The following is a 26437-nucleotide window of genomic DNA, read 5'->3' on the forward strand; positions in this document are numbered from 1 at the left end:
AAATATCATTGTTTTAAATATTTATATTTTTATACATATTAATATAATCAAAATTTGCGTTGCTTTAATGACTTTTGCAAATTTAAATAATTCACTTAAACCTTAAAGAATTGGTTGAATATAATATAATTGGCTATTTACTTTATGGAAAAATATAAATGGAGCTACTAAATTTTAAAGTCTGACATTATAAATTTGAAATGTATATTATTAAAAATAAAAATATTATTTGTTAATAAAAACTTATAAAATGGTAAATTAATATATTATTATAAATGACGGATGGAATTTAATGAAACAAAAAACGGATAGAACACTTGGTCTGTAAGACAAATAAGTCTCTTTGGCAAGCTTATATAAATGGCTTTATTAGGATATGCCAGATTCCATCCAATATACAAATGGAACCTAACTATTAATATTCTCTAATTATATCTTTCAGATCATTCACGAAGGGATTTAATAATATTACTACTAAATATTTATTTATTTTATATCAACCCCTTGTACTTTTATTTCTTCGCACATTGAATTCCTGCATTGATATTTTATTTATTATTGTGTCCTTTGGAGTAAAATATTTTATTTAGTCCCTATATCTTTTAATATTATCTTAACTCATGTGTTTTTAATTTTAACCAATGAAATCATTAATTATGTTAAAACTTTTACTAAAACGACCCACTAAATCTTAATGCATTATTGTGAAATGGTATGTAATTTTGAAATAGAATAGACAAGCAGGTAAGTGTGTGCGTCAAATAGATGAACAAAAAGGAGAAAAACCCAAAATAAAAAAAAGGAAATAGAACAGAAAAGAGTTGTTATTGCTTGAGATTTAAGAATTGAGCAAGCAGCGTTCAAACAATGTCATATATCCCTTTCCACTAGAATCTAAATTCATTAACAATTTGTTGCTTCAAAAAGAAAAACTACTTAAAGGAGGAAAAATTAGATAATTAATGATGACCAACCCACAAACTAAGTTATGACCCATTGTCCACTTATTTTAGTTTATGGTTTCATGGTTTTATCTTTTATAAATAAAAGGCTTTCAAGTGGGGCGGTATTCAACTTTATAAGGCTTAAACTTTTAGCCGATGTGGAATACAGAATCATCAATCATTCTGCTAGTTTAGATTATAGTATAATTTTTTTTTAAAAAATATAAATATTTTATTAATGAAAATTAACAAATACATTTTAATATAAAAAATAAAAATTAATATTAAACATTAAGAAATACATATTAAAATATTTACTTGCAGTAATCATTAATCGTGTTGATTGAATAAATTATAATTTTATGAAAAGAATGTTCCACTTAGTGGCACTAAGCCATATATCAACTTTATAGATGTCTTTTGATGAGTCTTATTGTTTGAATATGTGATTTGATCTTTTTCTCTCTTACAATTTATATAGAGAGAGAACTCAACACTTACGACTATAAAACTTCTATAAAAAAAGAATTTAACACTCCCATAATAGAAAAATGACTGCAATTTGCAATTTAATTAAGACAAATAAGAGACATCACTGTTAACAAATTTATGAAATTTAAACTTATTGTTCCTGTATAAAATAGATGTTTAAAAATAAAAATGAAAGAAATATACGTACAAATGTTAAATTATATATTTTTTTTCTATAATTTTCGTCTCTAATTAAGATGTAAGTAATCTATTCCTAATAAATTACTAACAATCTAAGAAATGTGTATAACTATTAGAAAAGTTATCGAATATAACATATGTAATGGGTTTAATTAGTAAAGTTTACTCGTTTTAACAATTTCAACCAATTATTTCAAAATTTGAAAATAAATGCAAACTACTTTTACATTTTTTATTAAAATATATAGAATTTATAAAACTTATTTATAAATCTAAAGTATATGTTTTAAATGAAAAAAAGTTAATTTAGAATTTTATATAATTAAATTTATGTGAAATTAATTATAACTAAATTAAATTCTAATAAAATAGATAGAATTTCTAAATAAATTCCACATTAATAAGTACATATATATCCTTATATCAAAATATCAACTTTATTATTTTTATTTTATTTTATTTTATTTTTTTCAAATAAAATAAATCTTTTCGTGGATTTCAGCTAAGCATAGCTTTATTTTATTTTAAAAAATACTCTCCAATAATAATTTTTAAAATTTTATGAAAATAATATGATATTAAAAATTGATTGTATTTATTAAAAAAGAAATTGAAAGTCAGCGATTAGATGCGAGATATATGAAAAGATATATTTTATATATATATATATTTTTTTTTTTTAAAATATCTCTCGTCAATTCCAATGAATCAGTTGAATTTTTGATTAAATTGAAATCTATTGTCAAAATTGGATGGCCATCTAGCAATCCAGATTCAGATTATTATAAGAAATGATATACTTTAGTCTCTTTTTAATTATTGTGATTTAATAAATTTAAAATTTTTTCTAAGAGATTACTAATTTTGACGCGTTTAACTTTGAAGCACCTAATATCTCATATGATTGAACCCAATTCTTTGATCAATTATCCCTTCACTTTTCGAATTCATTTTTTATATTAGTGTGTTCTAGAAATTCCATCTTAAAAGCTTGTTAGAACCTGCTTATAGTTTTTTAGATATTGTCAAGATGCAATGTGTAAGCTCGTGATCGGTACTAGGCTTAAGGTTATTAAGATCCGTAGTAAATCTTACTAGTCGACATTTCAGATATGCATATATAAACATACTATTAAATCAGTCCAACATGCGATTCATAAGTCTCTATCTGGACATTAACAATATTTCACAATTTGTTACAAACCAGAACAAACATAATACATTAAATATACTACTGCGGAGAGTCTATAATTTTAAATAATTAAAAGTTAAAAATATAAAAGTATAAATTATTTACAATAGGTCCAATGGAGAAGGAAATCAGACTGTCAAACGCAAGACGACGAAGAATCTAACTGTCACCTGAAAAATTAACATTGAGACTGTCAGTCTCAAGAGTGAGTTAAAATCATATAACCCTATATAATTACAGTCTCTTTAATATAATATTTATTAAATCAGGATAACATGTCATATTATATTAGAATACGTGTCATGCCATAATTCAGAAAAAAAATACAACTAAAATACTTATGAGACGAGTACCTCAGCAGAACCCTAACCCTAATACTAGTAGCCTTTCGGCTCTCTTATTCCAATAGTTCTGGCTCCCAGAGAGCGAAGCTCAACCATGATCCTTAAATCCAGCCTGGACACTTAATTTCCAAATAAGTCGGCGCCTAGAGAGCAATGCTCGACTAGGGGCCTTCCTCCGAAAGTTAAACTTCCACAACAGCCTAGAGAATTACACTCGACCAAAGCAAACCCAAAAATAGCCTTTACTACCTACTGATTAATACCGGTGCATATGCGGTCATGATGTAACCCATCAGGTGATATGTTCTATTATCGCCTCATCCCAATGGTACAATCATAACATATATATAATAATTATAAATAATATAATCATAAACAAACATAATTTATTTAATAACATATTGAAAATTAAAATTTCGTAGTCTCGGGTGTAGCAAACATGTAACTTATGTATAATAATAATAATACTATTAAAATAACAATAAATATAATATATAATAGTGAAAATAAATTTACTAATAATAATGCTAATAATATTTGTAATAATTATCAATCAAATGAAATTACTCATAATAACAATAATAATAATCATAATAATTATTAATCAATTAACATCGCATTTAATTTAGACATGACAAAGGTACAGTTGATTATATGATTTTAACTCACAGTTCTACGGCGCTCTACAGTCTCTCCTATGCCTCGGTGGAGCTGGCTGGATGGACGGATTATTTATTCATGAAAATACTCAGTTAATAAGATATTCTTAATTTTTTCTAGGCGTATGCTCTTAGATTAAACTGCCTAAGAAAATCCAGACTCGAAAATTCTGCTAAAAATTCGGCAAAACCTCCTCTAAAATATGGACGTTTACCCTCGGTATAACGGGTCCTGAACCTGCTAGAAACACTTCAAATATTCTGCAATTAATTAACGGGAGTCGGGCCAGTAAAACTACATTATTTTTCACAACTTCGCAATACACCATAGATCACAATTATTTTATAGACAGTCCGACATAATATTCATTTCGACAACCTACTCACACAAAGTTTTCTAGTATTTAAACTAATTCAACACAACCATATCTACCACAAAACAACACAATAATTAAACATAACAATTAATTGTAATATTTATATTTAAGTCACAATTAATTAAATCTAATTAAATTAAATTATCTATAATTGATAATTAATAGCAACAATATTTTCTAAAATTATAAAATAATTTTTAAGGTCCAAATAAAATTATACTCCTCTGAATACTTGCTATATATCAGAATATCATTGAAGAAGACCAGTACAAACTTACGAAGATAGGAACCAAAAACATTGTTTATCAAAGACTGAAATGTAGCAGGTGCATTTGTGAGACCGAATGGCATCACCTTAAGCTTGAAAGTGGCCATGGTGTGTACGAAAAGTTGTCTTATGAGCATCCAAAGGCTTCATTCTTATTTGGTGATAACCTACCCTTAAACTAATTTTAGAAAAATAACAAGCTCCATATAATTCTTTAAGTAAGCCTTCTATTATAGGAATGGAAAACTTATCTTTTATGGTTTGCTGGTTCAGTTGCCTGTAGTCCACGCAAAATCGCCATGTGTTGTCCTTCTCCTTGAAAAGAAGAACAGGAGAAGTGTATGGACTTTGACTGTTGCTTGTTACTCCAGCTTGTAACATTTCCTCAACTTGTTTTTCGATTTCATTTTTAAGGGCATGCAGATATCTGTATGGCCTCAGATTTACTAGTTCACTACCAATTTTCAATGGAATGGCATGGTCATGAACCCGAGCTGGAGGTGGCTTAGTTGGTACCTAGAACACTTCTTGTACCTCATTCAAGAGCTCATGCATTTTTTAATGGAATGATTCAGTTCCAGCTGGTTGGTGGCAGTGAACATTCGACTCTACAGTGGTGATTGAGAATAATTGCCCGGCAATGCTATTGAATTTCTTCTTAAAGAATCTCTTCAATTGTTTCCTTGACATGGCCTTAAGTGTTGCCACTTCCTGCACACTGATTAACTCAACATGTTGGCCATCTTTTTGAAATATTAATTTTAAATTCTGAAAATCAAACAACAATGGGTTGTATTGGCTTAACCAATCGACACCCAATACCATATCATTCCCCCTAATTCCAATACCCTTATATTGAAACAAAAGTGATGGCCCTGCATATCCCAAGTTAGCTTCTCACAACGCCCTCTACTCCACATACATAGGCTGTTGGCCACAGTTATATTCAATGGTGGTGCCTTAACAATATGGGATCCCACATCCTTCGCTACCTTAACATCTAGGAAGCTGTGTGTGCTTCTGCTATCCACTAATATCATAATCGTCTTTCCACCAATACTGCTCTTAATTTTTAGGGTATTAGATGATGCACTGCCACTTGTAGCATGCATGGATAACTCTACCTCACCCACTCCTTTATCCTCAATGAAGCTTGTATACTCATCCTCAGCACACTCCTCCTCTTCTCCACCCATATATAAGAGTGCTTTATTTTTACACTGATGCCTTGGGTAGTACTTATTCCCACACCTATAGCAAGTGTTATTACATCTTCTTTCAACTTGAGGAGCTTTGCCATTTTCACCTATTGAAGTTCCTATAGGTTTCATAACCTTAGTTATCCCATATGCAGGCCCTTGTGTACTAATGGTTTGTCCAAGAGAACGATTCCCAAATGATTGGCTATTAAAAGTCTTCTGGAACGTAGAAGAGGAACTAGAGTTTTGTGGTTTTATTGTATACCTGGTAGAGGTGGTAATGTGCCATTTCATCAAGGCATCAATCGGTTGCTCTTGCAATTTGGATTGCTTGAAAGCCTGGTACAAATTGTTGAATTTAAATATCTTGATCACCGGTCGTAACTCATCATTTAGACCGCTGATAAAACTAGAGAAGAAGTAGGTTTCAGTGGACATATGGGATTAGATTTCACCAAAAGAAATTTCAACTCTTCAAATTTCTCCTGGTAGTCAATAACATTCCCTTCTTGTTTCAGTTTATTAAACTGTTCTACCACTTCATTTATGCTCATTTCACCAAATCTGCGGCAGGTCTCATGACTAAATTCTTCCTATGTGGCATTAGGATGGTGTAGACTCCACTCTTGAAACCAATTGTCGGCTTTCTCTCCTAAGAAGAGTGTTGCTAGTTCAACTTTTTGCTCATATGCAATGTTATAAATGTGGAATAACTTGGCACATTTGCGAGTCTAACTTCTTGAATTACCACCATCAAAATGAGATAACTCCATTCTAAAATTAAGACTCGATCCAATAGAAAGTTTAGATGTTTGTTGGGGTAGGCTACTAATCTCTACACTATTTTTGGATAAAGGTGGTAAACCTCTGTTATCTAGGTTAGAAAAGGACAGCCAAGGAGTGATATAAGAAGTTTGTTTGCATTGGAATAAGAGGGGATGAAATTGGGGTTGGTAAAACTTGGGTGGTAGTAATAACAGTGGAAAATATCAGAGCTATTACTCATGCAATTTCCCTGCTGACGCTCTAACTAATTCCTCAACATATTTTCCTGCATAACTATTTCTTCATTATCTTTAAAATCTTCATCAAGTGCTGTTGGGCTGGTCCCATTCATAACAGTATTTTTATAAGTTATTTTGATTTAATAATATTATATTTTATAATAAACTGTTCTTATTAAATTTACTCTAACAAAAATCAATTCATCCAATTCTTTCTAAAATTAGTTTTTTTCTTTAACTGTTTTTAAAATTCAAAAAAACTAAATATTTTTTTTAAGAATTCACTGATAATATTACCCGTTGATAATAGTTGACAAAATTCCATATAATTAACGAACACTCCTCTAAATGACAATTTGAGAAATTTCAAATTAAACAGAAATGTTTTAGTTTTCTAATCCAAAGTCAAGTTTAGTTCGACATTATCTGATTATAGATTTAAATTGAGTAATTACTCAACACCTATTAATTAAAAAAGAAAAAAAAAATCAACACTTGGGTGTTTTCTTTTCTTCCTTTTCTGAACAGCACAAGAACTCAGTGCATTAAACACACCCAAGTCTTTTGATTGACTTTGTCTCTCCCACTCAATAAAGTTAGCCGCCGTGTTCATAACAAAAAAGAAAAGAAAAGAAAGAGAGAGAGAAAAACGAAGAGAAATTAATGGAATCCCATATATATATATTTCGTCGGTGTAATCAAAATGTACCAAGGACCCTTTTCATGGAATGATGCATTTCGTTATCATCTCCTTAATTTTCAACCAAACCAAATAGACACTTATCTACCTCTTTATCTGTGCTCCTCTCACATAATCATTTTCTCTTGTGTTCTCACAGAATGTGAGTGTATTATTGAGTGGTTCACAAAATTAATAAGCTACCTACCTTTTTTTCATCTTTTTCCCAATATCGGTGTCGTTTGGTTAGAAATAACTGAAGTAATTTATAACATTTTTCATAAAAGTTGATTGTTTAATTAGTCATCATATTACTGTTAATGGTATTGATGTGAGGAGTTATTATTTAATGTTTCATGAAATGTTAAATTCACACATCGAGGATTCACCATTTACGCATAAAAATGAGTTCATTGAGAGTAATCTTTGCTTTTTCTGTGAGATGTTTTGTGTTCTCACTTGTCGTGCAACTAAGAATGAGAACACTATGCACTGCTGCTGCTGCTGATGGAAACAAGACTGATCATCTTTCCTTGCTAGACTTCAAGGCAAAGATTAGGCATGACCCTCAGTATTCTTTGAAATCCTGGAATGATTCTGTCCATTTCTGCAACTGGGATGGCGTCATATGCAGCAGCAAACATAGAAGAGTCACCGTTCTTGATCTTCAATCTAAAGGCTTGGTGGGTTCGTTGTCTCCACACGTAGGAAACCTGAGTTTCCTTCGACAGCTTATCCTTCAAAACAACACACTGCAGGGAGAAATTCCACAAGAAATTGGCCATTTGTTTAGGCTACAAGTATTACGTTTAGAGAACAACTCCTTTGAAGGTGAAATTCCATCCAACTTATCACACTGCTCGAACCTCTTTTTCCTCAGGTTAGGTTACAACAAGCTAGTAGGAAAGATTCCAGTTGAGCTTTCCACTTTATCTAATCTCATACGACTCTCAATTATAGGGAATTATTTCAGCGGAGGCATTCCACCTTCTCTAGGTAATCTCAGCTCACTTGAAGTTTTTGCTGCTGATGGAAATCTCTTGGATGGAACTATTCCTGAATCCTTTGGTAAACTCAAGTACTTAGCATATATCGGCCTTCATGGCAATAAGCTCTCGGGTACTTTTCCTGCATCCATCTACAACCTTTCTTCCATCATTTTCTTGCTGGTGTCTGATAATTTGCTTCATGGAAGTATTCCATCAAATATCGGTCTCCAACTACCTCATCTTCAGGAATTAGAAATGTGGGGAAACCATTTTAGTGGATCCATACCAGTTTCATTATCCAATGCTTCAGAGCTTGTATACGTCGACTTAGGAACAAACAATTTCACAGGAAAAGTATTATCAGCTCATTTTGGAGGCTTACGACACCTGTCTCATTTAGCTTTGTATCAAAATAGTCTTGGTAGCAATAAAGATGATGATTTAGATTTTATCACTTCTTTGCTCAACTCCACCAGCTTTGTTTTTCTTGATCTATCCACCAATCAGCTTGAGGGAGCGTTTCCGAATTCTGTCGCCAATTTATCATCACCACTTCAATGGCTATCACTTGGGCAAAACAGAATACATGGAAGGCTCCCTTCATGGTTGAGTGGTCTTGTTAGCTTGTCTAGGTTGAGTATACAATTTAACCAAATCACTGGCTCTATTCCATCAGATATGGGTAAGCTTCAAAATCTATATTCAATGTTTTTTGACCATAATAGATTAACAGGAATAATTCCTTCATCAATTGGAAACTTATCATTCTTAAATCTACTTCACTTGAATGATAATAACTTACATGGTACCATCCCTTCTAGCCTTGGAAATTGCCATGAGTTAGTATTCATTGACCTTTCACAAAACAACCTCAATGGCTCCATATCTGACCAACTTTTTGCTCTCCCTAGTATGCTTGTTTCAATAGATCTATCTCAAAACCAATTGGTTGGATCCATCCCTTCAGAAGTTGGCAACTTAGTGAATATGAATGAATTGATTGTATCCAAAAACAATCTATCTGGCAATATTACTGATGACCTTGGTCGTTGTAATAGCCTTGAGTTTCTTCGTCTGGATGACAACAATTTCCAAGGTACCATTCCCACATCATTTGAAGCCTTAAAAGGTCTGAGAGAGTTAGACCTGTCCAAGAATAATTTATCAGGCGAAATTCCAGAGTATTTTGTGAAATTTGCTCTGGAATATTTGAATTTGTCCTATAATGATTTCGAAGGCGAGGTTTCAATGGAAGGTGTTTTTGCAAATTCAAGTGTAATATCATTAGAAGGTAACGACAAGCTTTGTGGGGGAATAGAAGAACTCAAGCTGCCAACTTGCCGGGTATCAAAGAAAAGCAAGTCTGATCATGTTAAAATAATTGCAATCTCAATATCATCTGTCTTTGCTGTGGCTCTGATATCAGCCTTCTTTTATTGCTGGTTCCAACATCCGAAAACTGAGGTAGTTTCTGACACCTTGGTACTGAAATCATTGGAGGAAGTTTCATACAAGAGCATTCTTAAGGCAACTAATGGGTTCTCTGCTGAAAGTTTGATTGGTGCGGGAAGCTTTGGTTCTGTCTACAAAGTAATTCTTGATGAGGACGGACCAGCTCTTGCAATCAAAGTACTCAACCTCCAACACCGGGGGGCTTCAAAGAGTTTTATGGCCGAATGTGAAGCCTTGAAAAGCATTCGCCATCGAAATCTTGTGAAGATCATAACTTCCTGCACAAGTATTGATTTTCAAGGAAATGACTTTAAAGCACTTGTTTATGAGTACATGCCAAACGGAAACCTAGAAAACTGGTTACATCTGGGTTCAGGTATAGGGGTTGCTCCTTTTGAAACTAACAGTCTAAGCCTTCTGCAAAGAATAGACATTGCTATTGATATTGGGAATGCACTGGATTATCTCCACCATCAGTGTGAAAGGCCTATTATTCATTGCGATCTAAAGCCAAGCAATGTTCTTCTTGATATAGACATGGTTGCTCATATCGGAGATTTTGGTCTGGCAAAGTTTCTACCTCAACTAGCGAATCCTGCTCAAAGTAGCTCAATGGGGGTGAGAGGGACAATTGGTTATGCACCTCCAGGTCGTTATATATATGCTAACTTTTCAATTCTGTTACATCACTTTTCTCAATTTAAAATGAGAAGGTATTTATTATTTTTTTTTCTTCTGTTCAATCACAGAGTATGGTCTAGGAAGTGAGGTCTCGACGAGTGGAGATGTTTACAGCTATGGGATCTTACTTCTGGAGATGATGACAGGAAAGAAACCCACAGACGACAACTTTACAGGAAACCATAACCTTCATAGCATTTGCAGAATGGCATTACCTGATGAAGTGTCGGAGATTGTAGATCCAATTCTGCTACAAGGAGATGAAACGAATAATAATCAAGGGTCAATGGAACCAAAAGCTGCAGATAGCAAAGTCAAATGCTTAATTTCCATGATCAAAGTTGGGATAGCATGTTCCATGGAGTCTCCTCAAGATAGAATGGACATAAGTAATGCACTCACTAATTTACACTACATAAAAAGTAATTACATCCGAACCAGAGAGGGTAAGTAATTCATTGCCTCTTTTATAATTTTCAGCATTCTTATATGGAAAATTGGTTTTTACAGTGGGTAAATGACAACCATTTCGTCTGTGTAGGTTTATGAAGTTCGAAGAACACTGGAAGTGGATCATTAAAACCATATTTTCATGGTTTTTACTCCACGGGCTTGTATTAAACATTTGCAAGTATGACATATATATGTTCAGCTTGGATGTAGTGTGAGCTCTCTAATATAGAAAAATATGCTGTGTGTATAATTAACAGAATTTGTACCTTACTTCAATATATAATTATGAGGAAAACGACTAAAACTAAGTGGCCCAGTTCCATTGGCATGATTTGATCGCAAGTGCAAGAGGCTCCAGAAGATTAAGATCCTCGAGGAATTATCACCACTCATGACTGTATATGCAATATCATGCTTGGTGATAGTTGTTAATTAATATCTCTTTTTTTGCTATTATAAACCTTGTTGGATTTAGATTCAGATTCACCCATAATCAGTTGGTAAATCCAAGTTAAAAAAATAGGGTAACAATCAAGAAATATTTACCATATAACTTCCAAAGAAAAGTTGCAAAACAAATTCTCAATATAAAGAGAATTAAAGAATATTAAAACTCTTTTTTTATTGTCCTTAAAAATTCTATTCAATATGCGTTAAATTATTCTAAACTAGTTTAATATTCGCGCTTTGCGCCAAACTTAATAAAAATTATATATATTTTATTTATGAATTAATATTATATACATATTTTATGGCTAAATTTATTACACATTGTATAATAATTATATTAGTCAATTTTCAAATAAATTATTATAATTTTAATATAAATTAAATAATTAATAAAGCATATATGTTGCATATTCCTTATTAATATTAATTTGTATATCAAATATAAATATGATATAGCATATATAAAAGTAAACATCGTAATAATAGAGTCGGCCACCTCCGGTTCCAGTTTGATCAAACCTGTAACTGTCCTACTCAAACTGGACCTAACTTTCTAATGTTTAGTCGAAAACAATATATACTCATAGATGTACCCTACTGATCCCCGAAAATTTTGAGCGCAAAGACGTCTCACCTGGCAGCACAAAATACAAATAACTAGTCATACGCGCGCAGACAATAAGCCCCAAAAAGACACCACCTAGCATATGCCCTAAAGATTATGTGTATACTAAGCGATGTCCCAAAGATAGTATAATTTGTTTACACTTGAAGCTCAAAATGTGATCTCATAGGTCACATAAATGAGTGTATACTCATTTATCCAGCTAAGTAAAATTATAATTGCATATAAAATAAAACTAAAAATAGCATTATTTGTTCCCAATTTCTATAGAAAATATCAAGTTTCTAAATTTGCATTTAAAATACATGCTTCAGTGGCATTATTCTGACAAATTATGAGAAAATAAATATAAATAATATATTACTGAAAAATGTAATGTTATATGTTTATCCATTCATCTAGTATGTGGGACTCAACTGATTATACTTTCACTTAATTTTTTGCTAATTTCCTCCGGACAGTTATCCTAACGCACAATCTTAAAATCCACACATGAACATACTTTAGAATTAATCATTGACGCATGAACATACTTTAGAATTAATCATTCATGCTCATAAATCCCTTAAAGCCTCCTTCTAAACTATTCATTTCAAACGAGCCTAATACAGACAAGCAACTTTCGATAGCATATTATAGTCGCATACCGTGTAAGACGAACCTAAAAAGCCGTGTTCACACTATTCTAATTATTATAAATTATATTAACTATATTATATTATCATGTAGCTAATAGGAAAGAAAAGTATTTTTCTTGTTTAGGTAATTTAATTTATAAAAACGGCAGAAGACAAAACAAGTTTTAGGGGGTATTTAGAATAGCTATTGGAGAACAGCCGATAGCTTTTCAGTTTCCAACAGCTATGTCAAAGTGTTTGGTTAAATTTTTTGAACAGCAGCCGGCAGCTGTTAGGACAATAAAAAGCTTCAGTTTACAAAAGCTCCAAATTGAAACTTTTCATCAGTAGTTTTTTATATTTAAAATGAATAGACTAAATTTTTTTTTTTTTAATTTTAGTTATTATTTTGTTAACATTAATGTATAGTAACTTCATTTGAATTCTTTTACCAAGAAATGACAAATAAATTATTCGTTATATCTCTTATAAATATTAATTTAATTTTGTAAACAATTTTTTTATTTTTTTTCTTTATAAAAATAAAATAATATATGATTTCATGTTGAATATCTTACTTATTAATATATAAAAAGAACTATTTACATATATATATATGACAAGTTAATGTACATTCTAATGAAAAGTTTCCATTCCTCATCACTGAAATTATCATTAAATTTCAGTATAGGTAAATAATTTAAATGTGTATTTCCATTTCGATGAGGTCCTCATTACTAGATTTTGATAGAATTTAAACATGATAGCTATATAGTTGTATAATTAAACAGTCAGTTAATTAGAAAAAGAATCCTTTTAAGTATGCAATCGATTTTACCTCATTCTTTTCATTAAAAAAAAAAAACTATTGCATTATTTAAATTATTTAGTTGCACATTTTAGTATTCATTTTCACATTGACAAGATCATAAAACAAAATCCTTATATGCATTTGTTAGTACACTCATCAACTCAATTCCTGAGTCGAACGAGAGAGCATATAAACAGAAAAATAATACCTTTTATATATTTAAATATTTACCAATAAATCCATATTTTTTAAAGAAATTATTTTATTTACAATTATCCATAATGATTTTTTTTTTAATTAGGACTACAGAGATATTAAAACTAATTAGTCTTACAATCAGGATTAAATATAAGAAAATCGTATATAGTTTAATCGGGAACATAAAAGTATTAAAATAATTAAATTTGACAAAAAATCATAAATTAATCAGGACTATTATCATATTAAAAAAAATTCATATATTCTAATAGTATTTAGTCCAAACCTTTAGGAACTCAATTCAAAGCTTACCAAATAGCATTCGGAAAGAGGAGAAAAGGAGAAAAATAGTAATAAAAACAAGAAGAAAAGAGGGAGGGGATGAGGTGATGGAGGAAGAAAGAGAATATAACCTCACCTGTTGTCTTCCTTAACCTCCAACCAAACACACCCTTAAACCTAAAGGTTGATATATGTATTTATTTGCATTTATACCAAAAATCCAAAACTATAAAAGAATGACGAATTAGACAACACCAAAATGTTTCGTACATGTAAGAAATTCAGTAGTCATCCAAACTGCATTCTGAATATCATTGCATTAAAACAGAAGTAATTCCAAGCACAAAATGAGCCTAGGCTCAATATATTATTCTCTGGAAAAAATAAATGAAATACAAATAGCCAATCATCATGATGCTATCGAGAGCTTGGGCTAGATTGATTAATCTTATTATTTTCTCTAGAACATGGGCTAGCCTAATTAATTTTATTATTGACCCTCTTCGGGATTTTGGTTAGAGTAATTAATTTTATGACCTTCTCCAGGACTTGGGGCTGATTCATCTTCCAAGATTTTGGCCGAAAGACTATGACCCTTTTTAAGATTTGGGACATATTTATCCTCATAAATCTTGGCTATGAGATTAATCTTATGACCCTCTCCAGGACTTGGACTAGAGTAATTAATCTTATGACCTTCTCCAGGACTTGGGGCTGATTCATCTTCTAAGATTTTGGCCGAAAGACTATGGCCCTTTTCAAGCCTTGGGATAGATTTATCCTCATAAATTTTGGCTATGAGATTAATCTTATGACCCTCTCCAGGACTTGGAGTAGACCCATCTTCTAAGATTTTAGTCGAAAGACCATGACCCTTTCCAAGACTTGGGATAGATTTATTTTCATAAATGTTGGCGATGAGATTAATTTTATGACCATCTCCAGAATTTGGGCCAGAGTCATTAATCTTATGACCTTCTCCAGGACTTGGGGCTGACCCATCTTTCAAAGTTTTGGTCGAAAGATTACAACTCTTTCGGTGTTGACAAAGCAGAAGTAGGCCAGCATTTTTACTAGGGACTGTGGCAGCGACTACTTTCGGAGATGGTGCTCTATCATTTAAAGGAATGACGTTTCCATTCTCCATGATCAAAAGCTTTCTTCCATTCGAAGATGTTACGATGCACAGTAAAATAAGAATGACTATGCAGAATATTGTTATGTGCAAGCGGGCCATGAGTAAAAAATAGAATGCTATGTTCTGTTTTTTGAAGAAAGAAGGCTATATTCTTGAAAAAAGTTGATTAATATAGCACTTTATATAGTAACGATTCATTTAATCCCACGCCATTCCAAGTGCGATCTTTTTCATTTAATATTTTAATCCATGGATAGATTTTGATCCTTTTTAAGTTACTACTTACTATCCAAGGTAAGTTTCATTCCATATATAGCAATTTGTTTCTTCCATTTGCCAGATTTCTCCCAATAATATTAATGTAATGTAGTGGAAGATGAAAAGTGACCATATGTTAATATATAAGGGAAAAACATACAAAAAATAGGTCACTGGGGCACCATAGTTTATAATGATGTAATTATTTTTTTAATATTTTTATGTATTTATTCAATTAAAATCTATAAATTTAGATCAAATTTATATTAAATTTTTTTTATATAAATTTAATTTAAATTTTATCAATTTTCATTAAATAAACATATAAAAGTATTGAAAGAAAAATTAAGTCACCGTAAATTACGACACTTTAGATTTCACCAAGAAATATATAAAAGTAAAGAACACATTAGAAATATATGAGTTTTTTTAATTAAAGAGTTTCTCATAAAAATTTTGAATTAAGAAATGGAATAATTATACTAATAATTATTAAAATTTGTATTTAAATCCAATTTATATAAATTAATTCATATAGCCCTTTATATAACAATGAATGATGTAATCCCACGCCATCCAAGTGCGATCTTTTTCATGCATAAGTTTAAGACATGAACAGATTTTGATCCTTTATAGGTTACTACTTACTATGTAAGGTAAGTTCCATTCCATGTATAGCAATTTATTTCTTCCGTTTGCCAGATTTCTCCTAATAATATTAATGTACTGCAGTGGAAGATAAAAAGGCCCATATGTTAATATAGGAAGCATATAATATGAAGATCGTGTAAATAAGACAGTAAGAGTCTCTTCCAGCTTAACTAACATTTTGAATTTAAATCGTAGATACGCAGTTACTTTAAAACTATTGAAGGAGTGTTTTGTTATTTATACGCTATAGATTAAATCTAAATATATAAAAGTAAAAACGACTATAGCCCCTAGAAATAAAGATTATGTAAAATATAAAATATTAAATTTTTTTATAGAGGTTGCCTTTTTTGCCACAATTTCTATGTATATTATAATTAAAAAATGATTAATTATCTCAATATAATTCACACTTAGAAATTATTTTATGACATTTTTCTAATAATTATTTTATACTATTTATTCTAAAATAAAAAAATAAAAAAAATAAATATCTAGATGCACTCATCACATAACTCGTAGGATTTTAACTTTGCATTCACACTTTTATATATGTTATAATAATATTATAATAAGTACACCATTATTAATTCATATCCAATAATAATAGATTTGTGCATGTAATGTTTAATTAATTTTTTTTAATATTATTATCACTTAGAAAAATAAAAAACATCCTTAATTAAATAACATAGTGGTAGATTAAATATTTATAATATTTTCCATGACAAAAAATGAGCAGTTTTTTGAGACAAGACCTTTATATTTTCATAAATATATACACTGATTTGCTCTTATAAATCTGACTATCACTTCACAATTCCTTTATTTTCTCTTTTTTTTTTTTTTTTATTTCTCCCTATATCTTATTTCTTCCTTCAATTTCTTTTCTTCTCACGACGTTCTAATGTGAAATTGAATGAATAAAATATCTTGAGAAAATATTAAATAGTTCTTTTTTCTCAATACATAAAATAAAAAATAAAATTCAGGGTCTTTGAATTTGTAATCTAAAAATTCCCTAAAGAATATTTGTCTATTAATAATTTGTGTTTATCATCATTTTCTGAAATACTTATCAAGCTTCTTCTTCTTCTTCTTCTTCTTCTTCTTCGTTTGGAAAGCCATAATACCTCAAGTCTTATTATCAAAGCCTAAATGAGCATTCTGAAGCCAAAAGATTTATTTATTTTTCAAAGCCCTTGGGGATGATGGGGAAGTTGCTTGTGAATACTATTTGTGAATTACAGTAATATTATTTGTTCTAAAAACGTGAATCAATATACTATTTAATAAGATGGGTCACCAGCCTTTAACTCAATTTCAACAAAAAATTATTAGATAGATTTACTCTAGCACATCATTTATAAACCAAACTAATTTAATAATAATATATATTATTTTTAATTAAGTGTTGTATTTGTATTGGTTAATTTATTTATCATCAAACAATCGATCGAAATACAATACTTAATAAAAAAATACCATATATCATTATGTAATTAGTTTAGTCTAAGAATGATGTGGTCCATTTTTATATTTACAGATTTTATAACCAAGTAGCTCATAACTTGGCAAAAAATGTTAGACTAGCTAATACATAATCCTTATAAACATATTTACTTCTAGAGAATTTTTTTTTTATTTTTTTTTTAAATTTAAAAAAATGAAAACTTTTCATTTTTATAAAAAATTTATAAAATATATTTACATGCTAATATATATATTATTTTTTATTTTTCTATTTCGGTGATTATTTAAAATTAAAAGATAAATATAGAATAAATAAATAAAAACTCATTATTTTTATTTGAAAACAAACAACATCTTATATAAAGAAGAATATAAAAAACATATTAAAGCTTATTTTTAAAATTTAGTTATAATTTAAAAATATAAAAAATTATTTTCCAGTTTCATTTTGAAAAGATAGTATAGTTAAATAAAATTTTATTTTATGTTTCCATTTGAAAACTTTCTAGAAAAAACTAACTTTTTATAAGTAATCACACCTATGTTATAAGTTCCCATGTAAGAGACATTATGAATTAGTATAATGCATTCTTTTCTTGATAAAAGAAATAAAACTCAAAAGTAAATATCAAATTCTTTTTTCTTAATTTATTTAATTAATTGCAAGAATAAAAAAGAGCTTGGAGCCAACTTGCAAAAAAGGATAGGACATAGAGAATTTAAAACAAGATTTATAATATCAAGTTTTAAATAAAGATAATTCTTTTTTTGACAACTAAGTGCAACTAAATTAAATTAAATGGTTGAAATAAATTAAACAAGAATAAATCTTATTAAATCATAACTTATAATAATAAAAAGTAATTTAAAAAATTAAAAAACTTTATTTTCATATTGTAATATCCGGAATTTTCTTTTAATAATGATAATATTAATAATAATTAATAAATGAGTTTTTATTAAAATTAATTTTATTGTATTTTTTTTATTTGGTTTGAATGGAAATGATTTAAATGGAAATGTTAATGCTAGACAAATAAAGGAGTTATTTTTTATATCCAATTAGTTTGATTTTTAAGAAATTAATTAAGTAAATTCTTTGAAAAATAAATTGTATTTTGGTTATTTAAAATTTTTCCCCAATGAATATATATAAATTAAATTCCATAATTGAGATTTATGGAAGAATTTGAAAATGATATTTTATAAAAGAGTTATTGGAGAAAATGGCATTTTCATTAGCTAGTGGTGTTAAATTTTAAATTGAAAAATATTTAGCAAATTGATTAATTAGATTAATTGTGTGTTAGGACTAAATTGGAAATTTATTTTGGGATAAGGATTAAAAGTATAATTTTATTAATATGGAGTTTTAATAAAAATTTATATGTTTGGTATATTTGTAATTAAATATGTCGGCAAGAGCTTTTTAGTAATTTAACATTTAAAAGTAAGGGTAAATATATAATTGTATATTTTCAATAATTCTAATTTGGCCTAAATTAAATAGTTAGGAGCTTAATTGAAAAGCTAAAGAAAAGCTTAAGGGTTAATTGAAAATTTTATAGGACGAAATTATTGTAATTAAAAGAGTTGAGGGACTAAATGGTAAGAAAGAAAAGTTTGGGGATCAATTATCGATATAGAGAAGAAAAGAAAAGAAAGAAAAGAAGAAGAAGAAGAAAAGGAAGAAGAGGAGGAGATAGGGGGCGTCGGCCTTCAGTGGCGGCAGCGGTGGAGGCCCGTCCGTGGTGCCGCAGTGGCGGCAAAAGCTGCTGCTGGCGTCAGCGAGGAAGCTAGCGGCAGCAGTGGCAGTGAACGGCGTCAGCAGGCGTGAAATGGGAGAGGCAGCCGCTTTGCCACCGTTCATGGTGTTTCCGGCAGCCGTTGCCGGCGATTCTGAGCTCAAAATGATCAGTAGCTCGAGGCTTTCTTTTCCGACCATCTCCACACTTTGAGGCTGCCGGAATTGCAAAATCCGACGAAGTGAAAAGTTAGGGGCAGCCTGCGTTTTCTGGCTTTTTCGGCGAGCTTCAGCTATGGATGAATGATCAGAGGGCATATCCAAACTCTGCTCAGCTCAAGCTTTCCAATGGCACCGGTTTCGTGGCGATCAGAATCCGTTTAAAAATCGACGGCCGAGATCATCCGTAAATCTCTCCAGATGATCGGGAGTCGGATCGGAAGATCGGAAGCGGGAATCGTCAACAGCGCATCGTTTCGAGTCCGATGGTGCATTCAGATTGTCGGATCAGACTCTGGCGGCTGGAGGCGAGTCGACCGAGCGATCAAGCGTCTCGGTAATTTCTCTGGCCCGTTGATTTTAGAATTCTTTGGTAAATTATGTGTTTATTGATTTGTGTTGAGCATTAAAAAAAATATTGTAAGTTAAAATAATTAATTGTCGGACTATCTGCCTTAAGTCGTGTTTTGTGATGTGTGGCAGAATCGGAAAAAAAAAGTGATGTCTTGGGGACCCGACTCCCATTAAAATAAATTGTTGAAAATATTTGAAGTATTCTTTGGCAGGTCCTGGACCCGTTTTACGGAGGGTAAATATCTGTATTTTAAGGGAGGTTCTGCCGAATTTTCGATAGAATTTACGCGAGTCGAGATTTTTAGACAGTCAGTCCTAGGAATCTAGACCTAGGGTTAATTGTCAAATATTTCAACGTTATTGATTAATTATTTTCCGTGATTAGATAGTCCTTCAGTTCGGCTCGCTCCACTCGAGGCATCGGAGCAGAGCTAGGAGGTCGTCAAAGCTGTGAGTTAAAGTCATATGTCTATTTGCATGTGTTATGCTGAAATTTTAAGAATAATTTTGATTACATGATTTAATACTTTAATCAGTTATTTTAATCGCTATTTATATAAGTTTTATTTGCTGCATTACGATTTTATTGTTTCGTGTTGACTCGGGATGGGACGGCTGTAGAACATGAATCAGAGACAGAAAATAAGGAGGTAAAGATTTGTAAATTTTAAAAAGGTAAATTAGGATTTGCCCTGGTCGAGCATTGCTCTCTGGGCTAAGTAGAGTGAGTGTGCCGGAGTAAAAGTCCATGGTCGAACATTGCTCTCTAGGCGCCGGCTTATTTGGAAATCTAAGTGACCATACTAGAATTAAGGACACTGGTCAAGCTTCGCTCTCTGGGTGCCAGTCTTATTGGAGTAAGAGAGCCGAAAGACTAAGAGTGTTAGTGTTAATTAAGTGACTGAACTGGATTTAAGAACTCTAATTGAGCTTCGCTCTCTGGGCGTTGGTTCTGTTAGAATGAGAAAGAGTCGAGATGTTTAGTATTGGGATTAGGGTTCTGCCCGTCCCGTAGTAGGTGAAAGTTATTTTTAATTAAGCATGGCATGACATGTTTATTTTTACATGACTTAATATTTATTTTAAATTAAATAAATGTGTTATTAAAGTGTTTGTAACTGTTTTTGGGATATATGATTTTAACTCACTCTCGATACTGACAGTCTCAATTTTACTGTTTTTCATATCAGTGATTGTTAGTCTTCTCGCGGCTCTTATCTAGCAACCCGACCCCTTCATCATTGGGTGATATAATTGATTTGGTATGTTTAACTTGTAAAATTTTAGATTCTTCGCAGTAGAAATAATAGGCTTATCAATTGTACTTTTTGTAGTTTCAGATCTTGCCTAGTTCTACTGCCAGCCCAAATTAAATATGTAGAGTTTAATGATTAAGATAAATTATGACATCAGTGCTATTAGATGAGATTTAATAAAGTTAGTGAATGGTCATACTTACTATGAGATTCGATGGTCTTACGCCTACCCATTCTCTAGTGCCGATTACGGACTCACAGATCGAATCACGGTATATATATGCACTAAAAAATTTTCAAATTAAATGAAAGAAAAGTTCTACCATAGATTATTTTATTCTTTTTATTGGTATATGAAATCTATAAGAAAAATGTTAGTTTAAGATTTTATGAATCATGAAAATAATTTAATTGATGATTATGAATTTAAGTATTTGATACATGAACAATTAAAACCATTAAAATAATAATGATGAGTGCATATGAGGCATCCATTTTATATTATTATGGATTCAAGTATTTGACACATGAATAATTAAGAACATTAAAATAATAATGATGAGGGCATGGGAGCATCCATTTTATCTATAATGATATATATAATATATATATGCACTATATGATAAACTAATTTGTTCATGTTTCTTGCAATTTGTCATACATTATAAACAAGATTGTTAAAAATAGACAAAGAAAAAAATGAAAAATAATTGAAATTTGATAAAACAGAAAAAGTGAGGTTTTATATTAGATAATGGGAATAACAAAAAAGAAAACAATAATAATGTAAGGGAAAAAAATCTATATTATAAAATATTTCTCCTGAAAGTGGTGAAATTCTATCAAATATGGTTTTATTTATGGGATCAGGCATTTATATTTAGATACAAATTAACAACAATACAGAAGAAAAATAGATATCTATTGCAAGTTAAATATTAATTACTAAACAAATTAACATGCTAATTCTCATTTTTTCCTAGTTATTTAATTTTTTTTATAAATGAATAATAACAAGTTAAATTATTAAAATTTGGATTAAGAACTAGTTATTAATAAATTACTAAACATATATCCACAAAAGGACATACCAACATTTTAGACTTCGAATTCAACTTGAAAATCTCATATTCAAATCTACGGAGTGTAAGACTATTCCCAAATTATGTTGAAAACATGAACTAACAAAGAAAAAAGAAAAAAAGGAAGCATATGCATGCCGCCCACAACCACACAGAAGAAAAGAGAATATAGACAGAAGACTGACTAAACAACCAAGTCTTTAATTAAAATACTGAACCAAATAATCGACTTGTCACACTAGAACAGTATCTAAATCTTACAAAAAGGATCCAGGAAGTCATGCTTTCCAAAACTAAGATTTTTGATGTAGACTCACTTTCAGCTAAAACAGTCCCTCGCCTGCCAGGCAACATAAATACAAGAGGTTTAAGAAGATGAAAAAGGAAAAGCAGATTTTTAGCTCAAAGATAACAGTGCATTGGAAATAAGTAATATGACTCGCGAAAACATAGGGCAATCCAGAGTCCGGACTTGGATCATGTCATTGGTAAGAAATACCAGTGAGAAAACAAAACTTACGAAGATCGTCAAACGAAATATCACTGACGTTTTTTCCGCTTGTTACGAGGCGAATCTTCCCTGCAAGGGGTAAATAACAGGGTAAAAAATGTGAGGATATGGAAGTACACCATACAATGTATCAATGCTAAATTTATAGATAATCTAGTTCACAATTTATCTATATCTTTGCAAAATAGCTCATTTATATTGTCTGTCAACCTTTCTACCATCCCCAAAATCTTTAGGGCCAGTGTTAATTGAATACCGTCCATAAAATTATGTTAAACTCTATGTGATCTTTCTTTACACTTATTTCCGTGTTCTCATTGCCAGTGCATTGCCAGAGAAAACAACCAAAAAGAAAATACAAGGTCAGAACTCAAAAGAACACAATTGTAAAGACTTTCACAACTCTGTTTCCATTGAATAATTACCTAGTGTAATTATAATTATGATTTGTTTTACACCAGAAGGCCTAATGTTGGGGAATGTTTTCATAAACCACTTAGCAGTTATATCATCCATCTCCACATTTGTCAATGATAATATCGAAGACAAAGGTGTGAGATGCCATCAAGTCAATTAAAAGAAAGATAAAATTTTCAGGGCAGCATTAAAACTTATTCAGCAGTAGCTTTAAAAACAAGCACACCTTATGGGCAGAAGTGCTGAAATAAATGGAGATAAGCAGATATATAAGAAAAGCATACCGTCACGACGTATGCAAATTTCTGGAATGTTCTTAACTTCACCACTTATACTATCATTGTAAACTCTAGTTTCAATCTCGCCCTCAACATAAACAGAAGAACTGCACCAAAGCTCCATTCATGAGACAAAAAGACAATCATTGAGGAAATTAGCTCTCCTTTGTTTTCTCTCTCAAGCAGAGTAAAAATTGGGCATTCGAAAAAATGGAAATATACTTTTTGGCAAGTTGTTGAACAGCATAGGCCCCAAGAGTCTCATTATGCACAGCAATTCGATGCCACTGAGCAGGTTTTGGCAAGTCTTTTGCTCCTACTATTCTTTGGTCAAACATGCCCCCTGTTCCAACAGTAAAAATAGTTACTGTCCGGCCATTCCTCAAGATTTTTTGTACAGGAGCTTGCCCAACTTTCCCACAGATGATAGCCTGTGTATGACCACAAGTTAAATTAGACAGCAATAGAGAAAGATACAGAATAACAAAACTCCATTTTCTACAATTTGTCTTTTTGAGAGTCTTATTTATCACTTATGTAAAGTGGACAGCTGCACTATCCAGAATCCAGAATATTGAAAAATTTAAAGATTAAAGATTTTTAAAATTTCAAATCAAATACCTTATGGACGCCACGAAATCCCCAACCTTTCCTAGGATCAACACCTTGTATTTGTAACTCAGGTTTCTCACCAAGAAAATCATCAAACTCCTCGTCCAACTCATTATTCTTCCCGACATCATTCTCTCCACTAAATGATTCAGTTGAGTACAATGTTTTAAAGCTTCTCTGCAAACCCACCACTACAGTCACATCCAAAAAGAATAAGTCACCTCAAATTATTTACCTGAAACACCCATTTCACAATTATCCTAAAAAAATATGCACACTTTTAAAATTATATATTTCTAGTGTTCATCAAGTGTTCGATAAAATTCCTTTGAGAACAAAAATGATCAAATATTTGCAGCCAAAACATGTGTTGTTCAAACTGCATTTTATAGAATAGCCAAAATGGAGCATATATATTTTCACCTATAAATTCATTCGTACAGGACCATTAACATATGAAAAGAAGACGAACATGAACATGGACTTGCACATATAAAAATATCCGTACAAGTAGAAGGCGAGAGAGATGACCTGGAGAAGAGGTAGTGGCAGCAGGAGAAGAGACTCTCAAGAACTTAGCGAATTTGACAGCGAGTGAACTCATTTTTAGGCGATTTTAAGGCGTTCAATCTCTGGTCTGTTATAGTGGTCTGACGAGCGAGTGAAAAATGTGCCCGCCCTGAGAAAAGAAAAGAGGCCAGAAAGGAAAGGGAAGGACATATGGGCTGAGCCTACGACAGCCCATAAAGAAAGCGCGAAAGCAAAAGCATGTTTGCAACAGCATTGGGCCATTGGCAACAAACTATTCCTTTGACATTTTTAAGAAGAAATTACAGAGAATACCATTTCTTTTGAAATAATATCATTTACACTATGTGTACTATTTTCTTAAATGTACACCAACTTCTTTTGCAAAAAATACTGTAAACTCTTTCTTTTTTTCTACGGCCTTTATACGATCATCTATATTTTCTTCTTTTACTCTTCTTCTTTATCATCATCCTCTTTCTTTTATTCTCCTCAACCCTATTTGTGGATCATGGGTTCGGACGCATACCCAAATGTCTATAATAACTACAGCACTGTAAGAATTTTCAACCTAATAGAAAATACACTAACTAGTTACAGAGACTAACGTGAAGATATGGAGTCGTCACCCAAATAATTTTCTGTGACACTTTTACTAATTGAGTGGCATTTCTTGATTCCATAAGAAAGCTTTGTTACATCAAAAGATGGATTTGAAAGCCAACTTCTTTATTTGTGTACCATTATGTTTAAATTTATTATTTAACGGGCTATTCCCTATAAACACAACAATGATATTTTATAAATAATCATTATAACATGTGAGGTCCACTTAAATCTAACCCATTTTAGTTAGACCCAATCCTCATTTAAATTGTTAACCTAATTAACTATTTCGTTATATACAGAGGCCCGTCTAGTTTAGCTTAATTACAAGTTATGCTTTCGATTACCAAATTTTTAACTTAAATGGACTACCTTTACCAAGGTCCAATTGAATGATCTTATTCTAATTGGATTCATTAATTAATTAAAAATATGGCAAAGACCTATTAAGCCTATATGGATTTTAACTTAAGCTCAATTTACCATCTCAATAACCTAATGTACTACAAATTTCATGCCAAAGTCCAATTTTAAGACCTATGTCTATTTGTTCAATTTTTATTAACAATCAGGTAATCAAGTATTTGTCATACATCCAAAATAAAGAAAAACATAAAGCAAAAATGTAAATCTAACTATTATAACCCTTCCTACAACTAATAAACTTAAAGAAAACAACTAATCTAGGTTACAAGTACAGAAAATCTCCAAAAACGGTTAAAAAGTCTAAAATTAGGGCAAAAATCCAAGAATAGTCGATTGATAAGGTTAATGAGCCGATCGGCTCTAAGCTCTTGCTCAAGTCGGTTTTGAACAATTTTCAGCCCTCTCTCACCCAGATGTCGATTTATATGCATGAAACATATCAGACATTATTAATATGTGAGAAAGCACGAAATAAAAACATAAAAATTGAATAAAACAAAGACTGAACATATATTATATAAAATAAAATAAAATAACGAAAGATAGAAGCTTTTCATAGCAGATCCTAAAACTAATCATGCAACCTTAAAATCATATATAATCATATAATAATATAAATTATCATAAAGGAAAAACAAATCTAATATGCTAAACCTACTTATTTGATTCATCATATCCAAAATCCAATAAAAATATATTATCAAATTCAAAACTTAGCATGCATAAACATTACAAAAGCATATTAGATTATTAAAATCCTAGATCCGAACACACAAATCACGTAGAATATTCACAATTAATCCTAATATGTTTTTTATAACATAAAATTAAAGAGAGTAGAGGATGTTGATGATGCTGGATTTGAAAATCCTCAAGTTGTCACCGTATTGTGCTGATTCTCGAGTCTATAATGATGATGAGAAGGTGAAATTAAATATTGGTTATGAATCTAGTGCTTTTAAGGTTTGTTTCTAATGTTTGGTTTGTA

General features: G+C 30.9%; 2 protein-coding genes and 1 long non-coding RNA gene across 6 annotated transcripts; 2 read left to right on the forward strand and 1 right to left on the reverse strand.

Annotated features, from left to right (window-relative positions):
* The first annotated feature begins 7671 nt into the window (after window positions 1–7671).
* LOC8285167 (probable LRR receptor-like serine/threonine-protein kinase At3g47570) lies at window positions 7672–11393 on the forward strand. 2 transcript variants are annotated; one of them, XM_015725439.3, is made up of 4 exons: window positions 7672–8169; window positions 8299–10428; window positions 10529–10906; window positions 11002–11393. In XM_015725439.3, the coding sequence occupies exons 1-4, from the start codon at window positions 7743–7745 to the stop codon at window positions 11007–11009; spliced, it is 2943 nt and encodes a 980-aa protein (XP_015580925.1). In that variant the 5' UTR covers window positions 7672–7742; the 3' UTR covers window positions 11010–11393. The 2 variants fall into 2 exon arrangements, with proteins under 2 accessions (XP_015580925.1, XP_015580924.1); XM_015725438.3 differs by having other exon boundaries at window positions 7672–10428.
* Window positions 11394–19020: 7627 nt separating this feature from the next.
* LOC125370248 lies at window positions 19021–24463 on the forward strand. Of its 2 annotated transcripts, none has more exons than XR_007216218.1 (4): window positions 19021–19716; window positions 20119–20183; window positions 20924–20995; window positions 24333–24463. It is a non-coding gene; the product is annotated as an uncharacterized LOC125370248 (long non-coding RNA). The 2 variants fall into 2 exon arrangements; XR_007216219.1 differs by having other exon boundaries at window positions 20123–20183.
* Window positions 22078–24570, reverse strand: LOC8285166 (single-stranded DNA-binding protein, mitochondrial). 2 transcript variants are annotated; one of them, XM_002529225.4, is made up of 6 exons: window positions 24421–24570; window positions 23899–24080; window positions 23500–23708; window positions 23284–23384; window positions 22592–22651; window positions 22078–22411 (listed from the first exon to the last, which is right to left on the reverse strand). In XM_002529225.4, exons 1-6 carry the CDS (start codon window positions 24491–24493, stop codon window positions 22395–22397), a joined length of 642 nt encoding a protein of 213 aa, XP_002529271.1. In that variant the 5' UTR covers window positions 24494–24570; the 3' UTR covers window positions 22078–22394. The 2 variants fall into 2 exon arrangements, with proteins under 2 accessions (XP_002529271.1, XP_048231189.1); XM_048375232.1 differs by lacking the exon at window positions 22078–22411 and having other exon boundaries at window positions 23284–23395.
* Between the last annotated feature and the right edge of the window lie 1867 nt (window positions 24571–26437).

This window comes from Ricinus communis, chromosome 6, assembly GCF_019578655.1.
Source record: "Ricinus communis isolate WT05 ecotype wild-type chromosome 6, ASM1957865v1, whole genome shotgun sequence".
Taxonomy (NCBI): Eukaryota; Viridiplantae; Streptophyta; class Magnoliopsida; order Malpighiales; family Euphorbiaceae; genus Ricinus; species Ricinus communis.

Coding starts and splice junctions, on each gene's coding strand:
- LOC8285167 (XM_015725438.3), top strand. CDS start 7,743: ATGAGTTCATTGAGAGTAATCTTTGCTTTTTCTGTGAGATGTTTTGTG. Junction 10,429..10,528: donor AATTGGTTATGCACCTCCAG/GTCGTTATATAT, acceptor GTTCAATCACAG/AGTATGGTCTAGGAAGTGAG.
- LOC8285166 (XM_002529225.4), bottom strand. CDS start 24,493: ATGAGTTCACTCGCTGTCAAATTCGCTAAGTTCTTGAGAGTCTCTTCT. Junction 24,081..24,420: donor TGCCACTACCTCTTCTCCAG/GTCATCTCTCTC, acceptor ATGTGACTGTAG/TGGTGGGTTTGCAGAGAAGC. Junction 23,385..23,499: donor GTTCAACAACTTGCCAAAAA/GTATATTTCCAT, acceptor GCTTTGGTGCAG/TTCTTCTGTTTATGTTGAGG.